The sequence below is a fragment of the Patiria miniata genome, unplaced genomic scaffold (genome assembly GCF_015706575.1).
Source record: "Patiria miniata isolate m_02_andy unplaced genomic scaffold, ASM1570657v1 HiC_scaffold_23, whole genome shotgun sequence".
In the NCBI taxonomy this organism is placed as follows: Eukaryota; Metazoa; Echinodermata; class Asteroidea; order Valvatida; family Asterinidae; genus Patiria; species Patiria miniata.
The window spans coordinates 4,113,385-4,127,866 of record NW_024037062.1 but is presented as its reverse complement, the minus strand read 5'-3'; the positions used below and the strand labels follow the sequence as shown (position 1 = coordinate 4,127,866).

Here is a 14,482-nt window from a genome sequence, read left to right as displayed (position 1 = left end):
ATTGTAATTGGATTGCATTTGGACCAAACTGGAGCTGAAAAGATGTGAAAAGATGCCGTCAGCAATTACATCTAATAATGTTGAACATTCTTCAAGCATTTTCATTTTGAAGCTTTAGGAAAGATAAATTTGAATCACTAAGTGAACACTCATTTCACAAGTACTCTATTATTAAATGTCTGCATGTTACTTAGTTCATGTTCAAAACACATGTATACAAAATACAATGTAGTTAATTTTTAAGAAAATCTCAAAGTTGTTTAGTTTCTCAAGTTCACTTTAATATTTTCTTGGGAAAACTACATGTACATGTACCGATTCACTATTCAAACGTGACTAATCACATACCAGCCACTCAATTTCTTCATATCTTGATGCTAAGACATGAACTGAGCTAATTCAAAAATATTAATTAAGCGTTCATTATTAGCCCTTAGCATATCAATGCCCTAGGGGATCTGACCAAATCAATAACACCAAAAAGAGCCAGGGAATAAGGAGTGGGAATGAGACATGGAATAGTGACACGTTCCACACCTCCTCTGGACATGTATTTATGCCAACACTCACAAGCACAAATCAATAAATAGGCTAGCCTCACCACAATCTTCTATTTTGTCCCCTACTTCATTTGTACTAATAGTCATCGTTACAACAGTCATTAAAAAAATTATGAAGTGGTCACATACATGTATTGAAGAAATATTTCTGTAATTATTGTTACTTTTATATTTTCTCCACATTGTTACATTTACATGTATTTAAAACAGGGTTATTGTAAATATAGTTCTAACAAGTGAGGATTCTAAGATGCAGCTTGCAAATTGAAGCAAGATGCTGCATTGTCAATGCTGAATCAAATTCTTCATGATGATGCATTCCTGTGCAACAAACCACTAAAACTCTTCTACTGTACATGGTAATTCACATTTAACTGTTACAGACCATGGCAAATAATAATAGTCATAAACAACATAACAAACAAATAACAAACAAAAATACAGAAATGGGTCGGGACAAAAAAATAACAGTAAAATATGTAAAGCAAAATTGACAATTATGGAATGTAAAATCTCTTTTTGTGATACAAAATGGGGGAATCAGGTATGATTACTCTACAAAGACTGTCATCATTTCATAATTCTAGGGGGGGGGGGACTGATGTCTGTCTTTCAACACTAGGTAATCATGGGAATCCTAATGGAACCCCACCCCCACATTAGTGCTGTCAAAAAGTTAGTGATTTGGAGTAGGCATTTCTGACATTCAACAATCCATGATAAAAGTGAGGGTGCACGCACAATTCAGGTTTTATAATTAATTGCTACAGTTACTGACGAAAACAATGTTCATTAACTATACTGCAAGCTTAAAAACTCATCAGAGGTACTGAAAACATTTTCAAGAAACTAACAAATTTTCAAGATACAGTTTAAAAACCTATCGAACACACATAAAAATAAAAGCATCCATTATGGGTAATTATCCAGAGACAACTACATTTAATGCACTGACAAAAAATATTTGAATATGCATAAGATGGACCTAGGGCAGACCCGTCACAGACAGAAAGACAGACATGGAGAGACTAATGGATCAACAGAGAGAAAGACAATAATACTTGCATGCAAATAAACTGATTGACAGATTGGAACACACAAAGAAATACGTACCTATAACCCAGATTGAAATAATGACAAAGATAGTCTAAGGGACAAGGCAGACAGACAGAACAACTAGTGAATGATAATCTGAGACTTCAAATGCTACACTTGATGAAAGTGCAGCGGTGAATGTCACTTAGCAGTGGGCAAAAGTGCACTTCTTAATCGGAAATAGCTTGTGAAAATGTCAAAACATTTCATCCGTAATGAAAATTATCAGCAGCCATGGAAGTAAGAGCAACAACAAATTTCTGATGTACATTCACTCCCCCTCTGTTTTTGGGTTTGATTTTGTTTTGTTTTTGTTTGTTTGTTCGGGAATATTTTTTTTTGTAAATTGACATTTGACCAATATATTCTGGTCCCCATGGATTTGTCGTTAAGCAGTATCAAAAAGCATGACTTGGGTGTCTAATTACCATCATTACCCACAAACTATAAAGCGGTCTTCATAAAAAGTAACCTCAAAGACTAGGCAATCCCAACATCAAGATTACTGTAAAGGATCGTGTTACCCTTCCAGCAATGAAATCGCCCCAGCTACAATCCCCTAGGATAGGTCAGACTGAGGGGTCCAATGAACAAATCATTTACCAGTTAAAAGTGGGTTAATATCAGGTTAATATCAGGTTCATAATGAAAGGTCTCACAAAGATTATAACACATATTATGTGAGCAAGATTGCTATACTAGGGTGAGAGGCAGTATTTCATTGAAATGAATAACAAATGTCCTTTTATCAAGCCTTGAATCAATTCTTGGCAATAAAAAGATATGGATTACTAAGTAGTGCATTTACTTTTCATGAAAAGAGCAAAGCCTCAACAATATTCACTCAACTAATAGAATAAAAATGTAAATGCTTAAACAAATCTAATAATTGGCTACTCAAAAGAATGCGAGTTGAAATGAGTTTATTTATAAGGTATGTCGCCCCAAGTAGTCAGAGATATTTCCATATTGGGAGACTACCAATCAACTTGCAAAAGCTGCAAGCTTGTTAAATCATTCAAGCTGCCTAGGTACATGGTTTTAAGTCGAACGTTTCTCACTTGATTGTCCCTGAGGATGCAATAAATAACATTGTGTCATTACTCAGAAGACTCCCATGATAACTGCAACTGTTTTTTATTGCACACTTCATATAGCCCAGATTTCTTCCAGTTCAGTTTGTGGATTTGTCCTTCTCATTCTAATGTTTTCTCTTAGACCACTGAGTTCAATTGCAGCACAATTTAGGGTCAGTTTCCCAGCAGGTTGGCTCAGTCTAATAACAAGCAAGTACGAGTACTCCCGTTCTTTTCATTATCACGATAAATCTCTGTGCTCCTAATGAAACGGAGCAACGAGCTGAGGAAAGAAATCTAAGATGACAGAAAAGGGCAAATGAATGCCAAGTGTCTGCCCCAGGAGAAATGGGGGCAGAAAGAAATGACTGGAAAGAAACTAGCTCACTGTTAGTAACAAGAAAATTGAATGATTTAGCACCTTATACTAAGGGTTTATTGAAGTGGTGGCTGTTAAATTGAACAAGTATGAGGTGTGAAATATGAGCAAATTTAATGACGAAAGCTCAAAATTCCTGTTTGGATTTAAGTACCGGTAAATTTTGAAGAACATGGGAAAAATAGTTAGGATGAGAACAAACCAAAGACAAGCGATACAAATAGGTGAGTAAAAGGTTTTCTAAAAAAAAATAGGGAAAAAATAAAAGTAAAAAAATCAATGTAAGTAGTTATTTAGTTTCCAACTTTATGTTTAATGCCTTTTTTTCACATGACACATTCAACTAAAGACATCTTTACTTTTTGTTTGCATTATCACAAGATTCAGACACTGATTAAACTTTGACCCTGCATGTTTGCAGTACTATGCAAATAATGCTGTTGAAAAAAGTCAACATTCTTATCAGGCTTTAATTGAACGTTGGATCCAGGCTGCAATTATTAGGTGGTGATGAAATATGTACTAATCCTAGAATTTGTAATTACCAGTGACCATACTTTAGGTAAAACAATTTTGGAATTCCAACATTTACGGTACCTAACTTCCACTTTCGGGAATTTTGTTTTGCCATTATCTAATATGTCTTGCTTAATTTTATGCTCTAAATATTTAGTTTGATCAAATCAAACCTTTGTAGTACATCAATTTCTGTTCTCTGAAATGATTCAATCTGTAGCATGTATTTGTACAAGTACACGTTTCTAATCATTCCTTCTGATCTACGGCAAGGCTCTTCAAAGCCAATCCTCTGGCTCATTGATTTTCTTCTCGAGTGTAAATCTCCATTTCTGTCTAGGTCCTTGCTCCAAACCACTAAGATTGATTTTCTATGGCGGCCAGCCAGCTTAATGAGTCTGAGATACATGATACCTGAACTGCAGTATTAATGACAAACCACTCCAGAAAAAACATATTTCTTAAAGGTAAGCAACATTTATAATATCCACAAAAAAGAAGCTATTACTAAAAAAAGAAAATGAAAACCAACAGCAAATGAAGAGTGTAATTTGATTTCTCCAACAAATTTACAAGAAAACTTTCTGAGCTATGACATAGCCTGCCCCTTTCAAATCTTCTGCTTCCTTTTTATATTCTTTCGAGCTGTGCACTAGATAGTGAGAGTTGAGTTACTGTGATAGATCACTGAGTTGTTGACTTAGAGATATTCGCTTTGGTTCTCAATTCTGAAGGCAAGTGCATTTATGGAAACCCCCCCCCCCCAAAAAAAATCTACTTGTAAAAATTTGATTCAAGTCTTACCAAAATGGGTGTGTTATTCTGTGACTTTCCATGATGCTTGCATTTTTTTTTAATGGAACTAACAAGTGAAAACAGAACAAGCATAAATCCAATATATGCATAATTTACCACAAGCTTCAATACGAACATGCATTGTAGTTCTGATGGAGCAAGACATGTGTGAGGCCAAAATAGTCGATGACAACTAATTTAAACTTCTCCAAAAGCTATCCGGAGCAGCCCCCTGCTAGGCAAGCAGATGTTTGCTCTGAAGCCTACAAAATTAATTTGGCACAGTTGCTTTACTTTTTTTGTAAGACTACCACGATATTTCATTTTGGTTGATTAATGGGCAACTATGCATACTGCACTTTGCCTTCATCAAGGCAAATTGAATAGCATGGTCCAGCTCCCTGATTATAATGTTTCTTTTTAGTCCCCCAAAAGTCCAATGTTCACCACTGCCCATAGCTACAACTATGTGGCAATTACGTTTGTACTTGTTTCCTTACCCTACATGTACAATACGTGTATACATCAAATACAAGGAGTTGTCACTGATTTCTACATGAACCACACGTAACCCAACACAAAACTTTGCCAAATCGTGCATGTTGGTTATGATAGGGGGGTCCTTTCTTCACTAACTTTCAAAAGAAAATAACCAGCAGGAGTTTATAGTGAAATTGAATACTTATCAGTCCACAATTCAAACAACTTGACTGGCTTTTTAAAGTTATAACTGAAAAAGGTCCCCCTTTGCAAGCAATCAGTCTTGACTATCTGTGATCTAGATCAGGGTATATGGAGCATAAAGCAGAGGTACTAGTCAATTGTGGATCATACCCCTTGGCAGTTCCTCATATTGCTCGCTTTTCTAGGCAACCATCTCAGCGCAAAGACTTCATTATTGGCATTGGCAAATAAATGTTTCTACATGATCTGTCTGCCTACTGCACAGGCCAGGAACCGCTATGTAAAAGTGCAGCATCACGCACTATGAAAACATCCAATATAATCGGCAGCCTGAGATCGAAGAGCCCACACTGGCTGGATGAAGATGAGAAAATGGATTCCATAATGTGAGAATGATTGCGTTATGCCATGGTTATGCCAAGTGCTGCAGATTAAATTCAAAACCAGAAGTAATATGGATTGATTTGATATCAAATGGCAGGAGGTAAAGTGGAGAGACAAACAACCTTTCCACAGTAATTCACAGTTTACAAAATCCAGTGCTCCACAAAAGTGTTATAATAAATACAAAACAAGATAAATGATCTCTCAATTCAGGAGCGTGGTCCTCAACATGTTCATATTGATGCATGTTCATTTCAAGAAACTACACTTTCAAAAATGTGTGCAGGTGAATATATACTCAACAACAACTATTATACTTGAAAATGCAGTGCATCATGAGAAATTACCACGATAGGCCCAAGCACTGCTGTGACAGTACATTGTTGAGGTTTTACTAATGTGTCATGATAAGAGAGTACCGGTAGTTGCACTAACAGCAGCATACATCATTCACAAGCGACCAGTACTAAATTCAATCACACTTCAAGACTTGATGCACAACATTCCACATGAACAAGCCATTTCCTCCCAAGAAGCTGACTGACATCCAAACCCAGATGTGCATGTGTGGCATATGAACAGGTCACAGAGGGCTTGTCATATTGCTCAATTTGCATTTGCAATTTAATTTCATAGGTTACCAAAAAAGCCTGCCATCATATAATGAAGATTTAAAAGGTGCTCTCTAATAATCCATCAAGATACTTCAAGAAATCAACCTTTAAAAAATGATGACACATTTATAAAGGTTCCAAACTTCAAGATTATCTGAAGACTTTTGAAGGATATCCTCATCAATTTAAGACACATCAGTGGAAATTTCAGAATGTGAAGACATACTGTACATGACATAGTGAACAAGTCTTTCTGAACCATAGAGCTATATTAAATTACTAGAGCGCTAACTCCTCATTCTTGTGCGTGGAGACGCTTTGAAGCCGCTCTGGGTGCAGACATTTTGAATTTATGTGTGTGTTTGTAGAACACAATCAAAATAGATGGATTGAATTTTAAAAATGTACTCTAAATGCAATGCGCAAGTAGATGATGGTACGCAAACAACTTAAGCGCGTCATGACGGTTAAAAAAAACGTCACGGCGAAAAGCATCTGTGCACGCAGCGGAGAGACGCACATGCGTTGCGCTGTTTGCGTAGAGCAAAATGAAATGCTCATTTGCTGATCGTGCGTTTTGGTTTTGGGCCTATCGGCTTTGATGACGCACCGGTATGGAATACAAATGCAGATATGCAAATAGCCGTACAAAAGCCGTACAAAATTTCGAGTTTTCCATAGGTTTGTGCACAAACATGGATGCGCCCATCAGGCATTACTTTGTACATCGAGTTAGCGCTCTAGTAATTTAATATAGCTCTATGTTCTGAACACATAGGTAAAGGTACTTGTACAAAAGAGAATGTTACGCTGATTAAAATTTGTTTTTTAATGAAAAGTATCATCAAAACTGGAGGGGGGAATTAACAGAAAAAGAAAAAGCTTTTGGGACTGGAATTTAATGCATGGATAATTGCTTTTTCAAGTTTGGGATAATAATCAACATTTCTTCGGCTTTGTAGGGTGACATGGTCGGAATCTATTTTTATATTGTCTGGCAAACTGATCAGACGTAAATCCAACTTTTCAAACTAATCCAAGAACCTTGAAACTGACAGAAACAAGTGGATAACCATATGCAATAAAATGGAATGATAGGAATTCAGATTTGGTATTTGATTCTACGGACATTACTGAATATCATTCACTGAATATTAATTACGCAATCTAAGCAATAACAAGATAAGAATATCTTGAATGGGTGTGGGTGTTGGTATTTCCTCCAATGCTACTATGGGAAGTATACATGTTAGTGGGGTTTTAAGAAATGTCAGTGACACCAATCATTTTTTTGTAATTCTTTGATTCATAGATTTCACATGTTTCACTGTAGCTACTGTCGTTGTAGGTATAGCTGTAGTATTTCAATAATAATTTTATGATAGTCTATTAGTGATCTCATATCAGGACATGTGACTGCTTAACAGAACATGGCTATGAATTTCAATGTAGGACTATTCAGTGGAGTTTCAGTTCTAAAATCACGGCAAAGATTGTGTTATCTATTACAGAATGAAAGGTGTGATTTTCATTTTGACTGAGTCTGTTGGGATACCAAATGTAAATCACGTGTTAGCATCCCCAAAATTGAACATTTTGTTTGTTTTTCTGTCTTCATTATGTTTGTTTTTCTGTCATCATCCCTCCGTTTAACCAAAAAAATATATAACAAAAAAACAAACTTGAAAAAAAAATGCAATACCTCATTGGCCCATTTCATTTCTCAACACTAATTTATCAACTAGGGCAATTTTTAAGATGTAACATCTGCTGCTTATAGATTCTTTCCAAGTGGGATTTCAGGGTTATTTTTTTTGTGTTGCAACAAATGTACATTTCTGCTGGGCCTGAGTTGATAGAACTAGTGGGTGGTTGGGAGTCTCTCTGAGTAACTTCCCTCCAAGGACTCCAGTAGTCCCCATATCCATGCAGGTCAAGTTTTTTAGGTACTTTTTTTGGCCCATAAAAGTGGTTGTGTGGTCTGATTATAGTGAAGATTGGTAGTGGTCTTAAATGTGACTGATTTGAAAAAGACACAGGGGAATCCATTTAGTTTTGCTTATACAACGAAATTAGCTCAGACTGAAAGATTTGCCTGGTATATGTTTGGACTATACAGACATACATGTACTGTTACTACACTGTTGCTTCCATCATACCATGAAAGTGCAATTCAACAATAACCCTTTGTAAGTAACTTTGTTTGCATTTCTTTCCTTCATGCCCCCTGGGTGTGAAGGAAATAAAACTTTCATTTTCATGCACCACAAAAGCTTTCAACTTGTACCGTGTGAAAACGCTCTTGAGCTGTGACGAAAATTCCTCTGCTATTTCATGCGTCTGCTTTTCATGTCTGAATACCATCACATTTTTTTTTTCGGAATGAACATATTTGAAATATTAGTCCAGTGAAGAATTCATTCTTTCATTCCAAAACATCATTAATGATGACAGGTTGAGATATATCTGCAATGAATTCTTTAAAAACACACTTCATACTCATAATCTTGTTAAAAAAAATATTTCCTTAAAAGCAAAACATTGCTCTCAAAGATGTCTGTTTCCCTTTTTGTTTTTTTAAATATATATTTAAATACATGTACACTGAATCCTACCTTTGTTTCCACCCACCACGTTAACCGTCCAATCAGTACTTGCCGTTACAATGATAAAGATGAAACCTATCACAATGAAGACAACGATGACAGTTTTGAAGATGTAAGAGAAGACAATATCAAATATTGTCTTCTTGGGTTGCTCAATGGCGATCCCTTCTTCACTCTTGATGTTGTAGTACTTTCCCATTTTAAGTTTGTATGACACACTTCCTTGGCAAATAACACAGAATATGGAATTTGACAAGCAGTGAAGTTTCAGAGTTACTTATCACCACTGCAAAAGATCGTTTGTTGATCCAAATCCAACTACAATTCTCTGACAGCGAGTCTCTGTGAAAGCAGCAGACCTCTCCTCAAACCACAAATTGTACAAACCACCAAATGACAGCAATTGTTCTCTCTGTCTGAAGACGACTTAAGTGTTTGTGGTAGACACTACTTCATTCCAACCTTGGTGTAAGTGTATGGACTCAGCCGCCAACTCATCCAGTCGTATCTGCCTGTCCTCCCTATCGGCCTGGCACTCATTAACAGTCAGGTGATTACACACCCAGACCCAAAGCGTGTTGTCGTTTAGTGGGTACAAAGTACTACCAGGTCATCAACTGTGTACCTGGTACATCTACAATAATGCCAGCCCCACCAGGTCTCTTCATATCACGGTCTACGGCTCAATGTCCATGTTCTGCTATCATGAAGCGGCTGATCACCTCTAATAAGATGCTATCTACAAGTTGTCCAAGTTCAGCGTGAAATAAGCAAACTGTGTACTAACAGGTCATCAGTCCTTCAAAGCTCTTCTTTTTAACAGCTTGTGTACATGTATCTATAGTCCTGCACTGGAACGCATCTCAATCAGTTAAAAAAAACCACATGTAGCACTGATATAGTAATACCACCTCCCGGTGTAAAACCTAGCCACTGTGTGCAGGTGTAAAACCTGGCCACTGTGAGCAGCCAGTAGACGTTGCTTAATGTGAAGGGCTATGGATCAGTGCTTCACAACAATGAATCCAGGGTCAATGTTTCCTGTACAGATATAGTTTGCAAACTGAAACTCAAAAATGCAGTCCAGAAAATCTAAGCAAAATGGTAACCTCACCATCCAAGTTCTAATCTTGCAATTGATGTGGGCATATTATTTCTAGCTTCAAAGCACTCTTTATAAGCACCTTTCCACCATCGGCCGTAGCGAACTCATAATAGCGCCAGTCGGTGACACACAGGCCCCAGTGCCGACTCTCCCAGCTCTCACCTGATTGGCTGATGAGTTTTTTAATCTCCAGGCTCTGCCGGTACAGCTCCCATCAACTCACAACCATATATTTGCCTTGCAATATATTAAACGCTGATGTTTGTAGACCGGCCCAGGCACACGCATATTGGGTAATACTAGGAGAAAAGACTGGAGCCAGCCTCTCAGAAGCACCACAATGGATCAGTCAGGGATGCAGGCAATATTGGTTTCAGTATGGATGCATAGCCTGGCCTCCATACAATATAGATTGGGATCAGGTGCATGTACAGGCTGGGATTAAAGACACGTATTGCCTCCCAGGCTACTCAGTATTAATGAGAAATAGAACCAGAGCTGTGGGGTTTGTAATATACATGCATGTACCTGCTGCAGATGCTGCACTTGTATCATCAGGCTATCAAGCCACTAAATCCCAACTATTCAGAGGACTGATATTGTTGGAATGCAATGCTTATCAGCATCTGGAGATATATGTCTTACGTCATCCTCCATGGACAAAAAATACTCCTGCACGTCCACAGCAGATCTGAAACATTCTAGGAAATCCATCAGCTCACTGCCTACATGTACATGTGTGTATTTTATGAAACTATTTAACCATGAAACCATGACATTTTTTTTTACAAACCTCACTATGTATATGTTACATTATCTCAACAAGTTTTCCTTGTGGTTTTCATGGTTTTAATATTTTCAAAAAGGTTGCAATAAATCCAACCCCTTTATAACAGAGAAGGTGCATTTGAGGATTTCTCTTTTCTTGCAGGAGGAACCAACTATCACATTAAAATGCCACAATTCCCTGATGCTTCCTGTCTTCAACATATTATCTCTTCACCTCCTCCTGCATCATTGCAAACATCTCAAGAATGACAACCATTCCATCCATAATGTCAAGTCGTCTTCGTCACTTCAACTGAATGAACCATCCCACCCACACTGAATGTTGCAACCTTCAAACCCCCCCCCCCCCCCAGCTATCCTAAATATACATGTACATGTAGCTCGGCAAGATCACTGACACCACAAAATATGATACAGAAGTAATGAAATTATGCAAACAGACAAGGTACGACATGATGGCATGAAAATACAAACTGACTGATGGTCTGTTCCATTTGCCCGTTGCATCTGGGATGGACAGCGTAAGTGACCTGTACATGTATGTGTGTGGGTTATACTGACCAATATTGACAAATATTATCAACGGAACAATGCAGTACAGGTGTTGTAAAGATAAATTTACAGAACCAAGGACAGTAAATTCAATGAAGTGCAGTGCGGGTTTATTTAATCAATTAGTATGCAAAGGAATTACGTATGCTGTCCTGAGAACTACCTATTTGCAGTTCTAGAAGAAAAACAGAAATCTGCAGAATATTTTTTCCTGGCAAAAATAAAGATGTAAAACTGATTGGAGTCTTCCCAGCATGCACTGTGTATTAATGTTTACGTGCTGCATATCAGCGAAGCCAGTATATTTTCAACACCTCATCACTGTTTAAGCATGCCTCGTTAAGAACCAATTGAACAGAGCCATGTCTTGCAATCCACACCCCCTCCCATACATCTCTAACCTCCTCCTCTTAATAGATCTTAGATGGCCTCCCATCACAAGTAATGACAAATGTTTACTGTAGGATCAGACGTTGACTGTTAATCAAACATTGAGACCGAGGTGTTTCATCATCTCCAAGGATGAGAGCTTGACTAATGACTACTTCCCTGTCACATCATGTTAGCAGAAAAACAGCACTTTGTTTAGAGATATCCCACATGCAACCTGTCTGCACACAAACACTGGCACAATAATCACTCTCGAGTTATACTTGTTTGAATTCCAAGACACTGTAAATGTGCGAACATTACGTGTATGTGTAGCTTTCCTTCAACCTGGGCAGTGGTATTTTGCAAGACATCATCCATAGAAAATAACACCGCAAAAGTAAATCTGCACTTTCAACTACTGAAGTCACTTGGACATTCTTAGTCATTTGAGCTTGCACGTCTGTGAATTGCACTTAATTCAACAATCATGGCTTGTATTCTTAAATGTAGTGTAATTGTACTAGAAGAAAAAAGTTTATACTGTACAAAGAATGCAAAACAAACAATTAAACAAACAGATTCAGTAAAAAATGATCTAAAGTGAAGATGTGAACAGATATCCAAAGAACCACCAAATTGATGAGGCTGTTTTAACATAAACATTGGCTTTTAACTTAGCAAATGCGAAGCAGTTGGGAGGGGGGTTGGACACCACTACATGTCTGTTTCAAGCTATATTGGAATTTAAAACGAAAAGCAAAGCTTCGGTTATTTTGGGGGTTATTTTGTCCATCTTTCCTTTATGGGGCTGCAGTGACTTAAGGATTAATGAAAGAAACAGTGGTTTCAGATTTGTTTGGCTTAAATGTCCTGCTGAACAGCATCCGAATGCTCTGAAATAATCTACCTCAACTTGAAGAGTAAAAACAAACACTGCCAATAAAATTAACGAGTCAGTCACTCTGAGTGACCACTTTTACGCCATCTAAAATGCATCCTAAAACTCACAAAGTACATGTACACAAATGTAGGTGTCATTTCAGAGTGTAGGCAATAGGGGAGAGATGGTAGACTGATTTGATCAATGCTGGCTAAATCTTACCAATAGTAGCACTTGTCATGATCTCAGGATGGACACCATTATCAGCTATACAGGCATACACTCCCTCATGTACAGTCTTCTGTAGTTTCTTCAGTTTCAATCTAATGCCCCTAGAATCATAGAGAAATACACAAACCAATATCCACATCAGAACAAGCAAAATGCATCTTTGGAAGGATTTAAGTGAAACATTTCACAAGTTTATAACTCTTCAGTTTTCAAACAAGACTGAGATGCCAAAGACTTCAAAGGGCAATTTATCGTCTTTTGTTTGTTTGTTTGTAGAAGTTGTTGGGTTGTTTGTTGGGTTAGCGTAGCTGGGTTAATTGTTTGTGGGATGGGGGAGGGTGGATTGAGGTGGGAATACTTACCCTTTGCCACTCTTGTAGGATATTCCTTTAATGGCTCCTTTAGATAATGTGACTCCATCTTTAGTCATAGTAAGCTGAGGTGATGGATAGCCTGATGCTATACATGATAATGTAGCACGGCCTCCTGGGGCATAGATCTTGTCTTTTAGCTCTTTGGCAAAGGTTGGGGCTGCACCTGTAGGATAAACAGAGAGAATCGGTGTACATAAATAAAAGTAACAAATTTATTTAGAATCAAGAATTTGCAATAACGATCACTTGCATTTATACCATGTTGTAAATGCTTTCAGAGATGAAAGTATTTGAGTTCTAACCTTGATATTATGTCTGAAGAATTTACTAGAGCTATACTTATGGGTGGGCAAGGAGTGAGCAGATCATTAACATTCATCAACTATTCACTCATTTTTACAGTAGCTGATTTTCAGTTTCAAAACTTCAGTCAATCTAAGGGTTCTGTCAACTTTATCCTTTCATTAATTCAGGAGACTTTGATGACAAGCACATTAAATAGCGCCACCAACTGGTCTGTCTTGCATCTATCAGGCGTTACACAGAATACAGTTTCACATCACAGGCCTGAGATTCAACTCCACCAGTGTGCAATAGCGCCCTCTAGTGTCACACCATGAATATCTAAGCTGATCCCAAGTGGATGCCATCGGAGCAACAAACCACACTACGCTTAACTGACCAGGTACGGTTCAGAGACAAACACTAGTCCCAGGACAACCAAATGCCTGGAAAATAGAACAATATACAAACATTTGGTTTCAGGGTTGATAGCTGATATTGGCTCACAGAGGAATTAGAAGTTGACAAACTAGTTCCTGAGGCGACAGATCAACTTGTAAAAAAGTCAATCCTTCAATCCATTGACTTAAAATTTTGAGCTTTTAAAATCTTGATTCAAATTTGACACACATTACGAATCTTTCATCATGGCACCTTTAAATTCCTACTGCTAATGATAGACGTTAGAGTGACCTACTGCTGCTACTACATGAGTTCTTAATCTTTACAAGACAGATATTTTCTCTAGGGATCTTAAAACAAAACCACCCTGTTCCTTCCTATGTTCCTTACTCTCTCAATCATGCCACTAACAACGTCTTATCCTCTTGTCATCAGTTACTCACATGTGGCACGTGCTCTTACCTTGTTTACAACACAAGTATGCGGGATTCAAAGATTTAACATACTGACAGATGAATACATTTATATGAAAACATTCTTGAGATTTTTCATAACATTGGGAAAAAAATTCACACTTTCCTCTCCCAAAGAAAACTGATGTTAAAAAACCCTCATAGTTTGACACATTTCTCAGAATATTTACAATATAGTGCCGACCATTTCAAAAACCACTTTGAAGGAGTTTAATCATTCAAATGGGTCGATTTTGTTCCAAAGAAAAGGAAAAGTCACTGGACACATTTCTCCTAACACACAGGTACTCTGTTGTGCAATGTTTAATATGTG

The 14,482-nt window shown here is 37.4% G+C and overlaps 1 protein-coding gene across 7 annotated transcripts in view; it reads right to left on the bottom strand.

Moving 5' to 3' along the window:
• The window catches only part of LOC119731148 (multiple epidermal growth factor-like domains protein 10), a 33,317-nt gene extending 20,146 nt beyond the window's left edge, over positions 1–13,171 (bottom strand). For 3 of the 7 annotated variants that reach the window (XM_038204183.1, XM_038204184.1, XM_038204185.1), the window contains exon 1: positions 8,719–10,542. In XM_038204183.1, the coding sequence (XP_038060111.1) occupies positions 8,719–8,908 (190 nt within the window). In that variant the 5' untranslated portion in view covers positions 8,909–10,542. Of the gene's footprint in view, positions 1–8,718; positions 10,546–12,629; positions 12,740–13,000 lie in introns of those variants that run through there. The other 4 variants (XM_038204182.1, XM_038204181.1, XM_038204187.1 and 1 more) reach the window with 4 other exon arrangements.
• Positions 13,172–14,482: the final 1,311 nt, after the last annotated feature.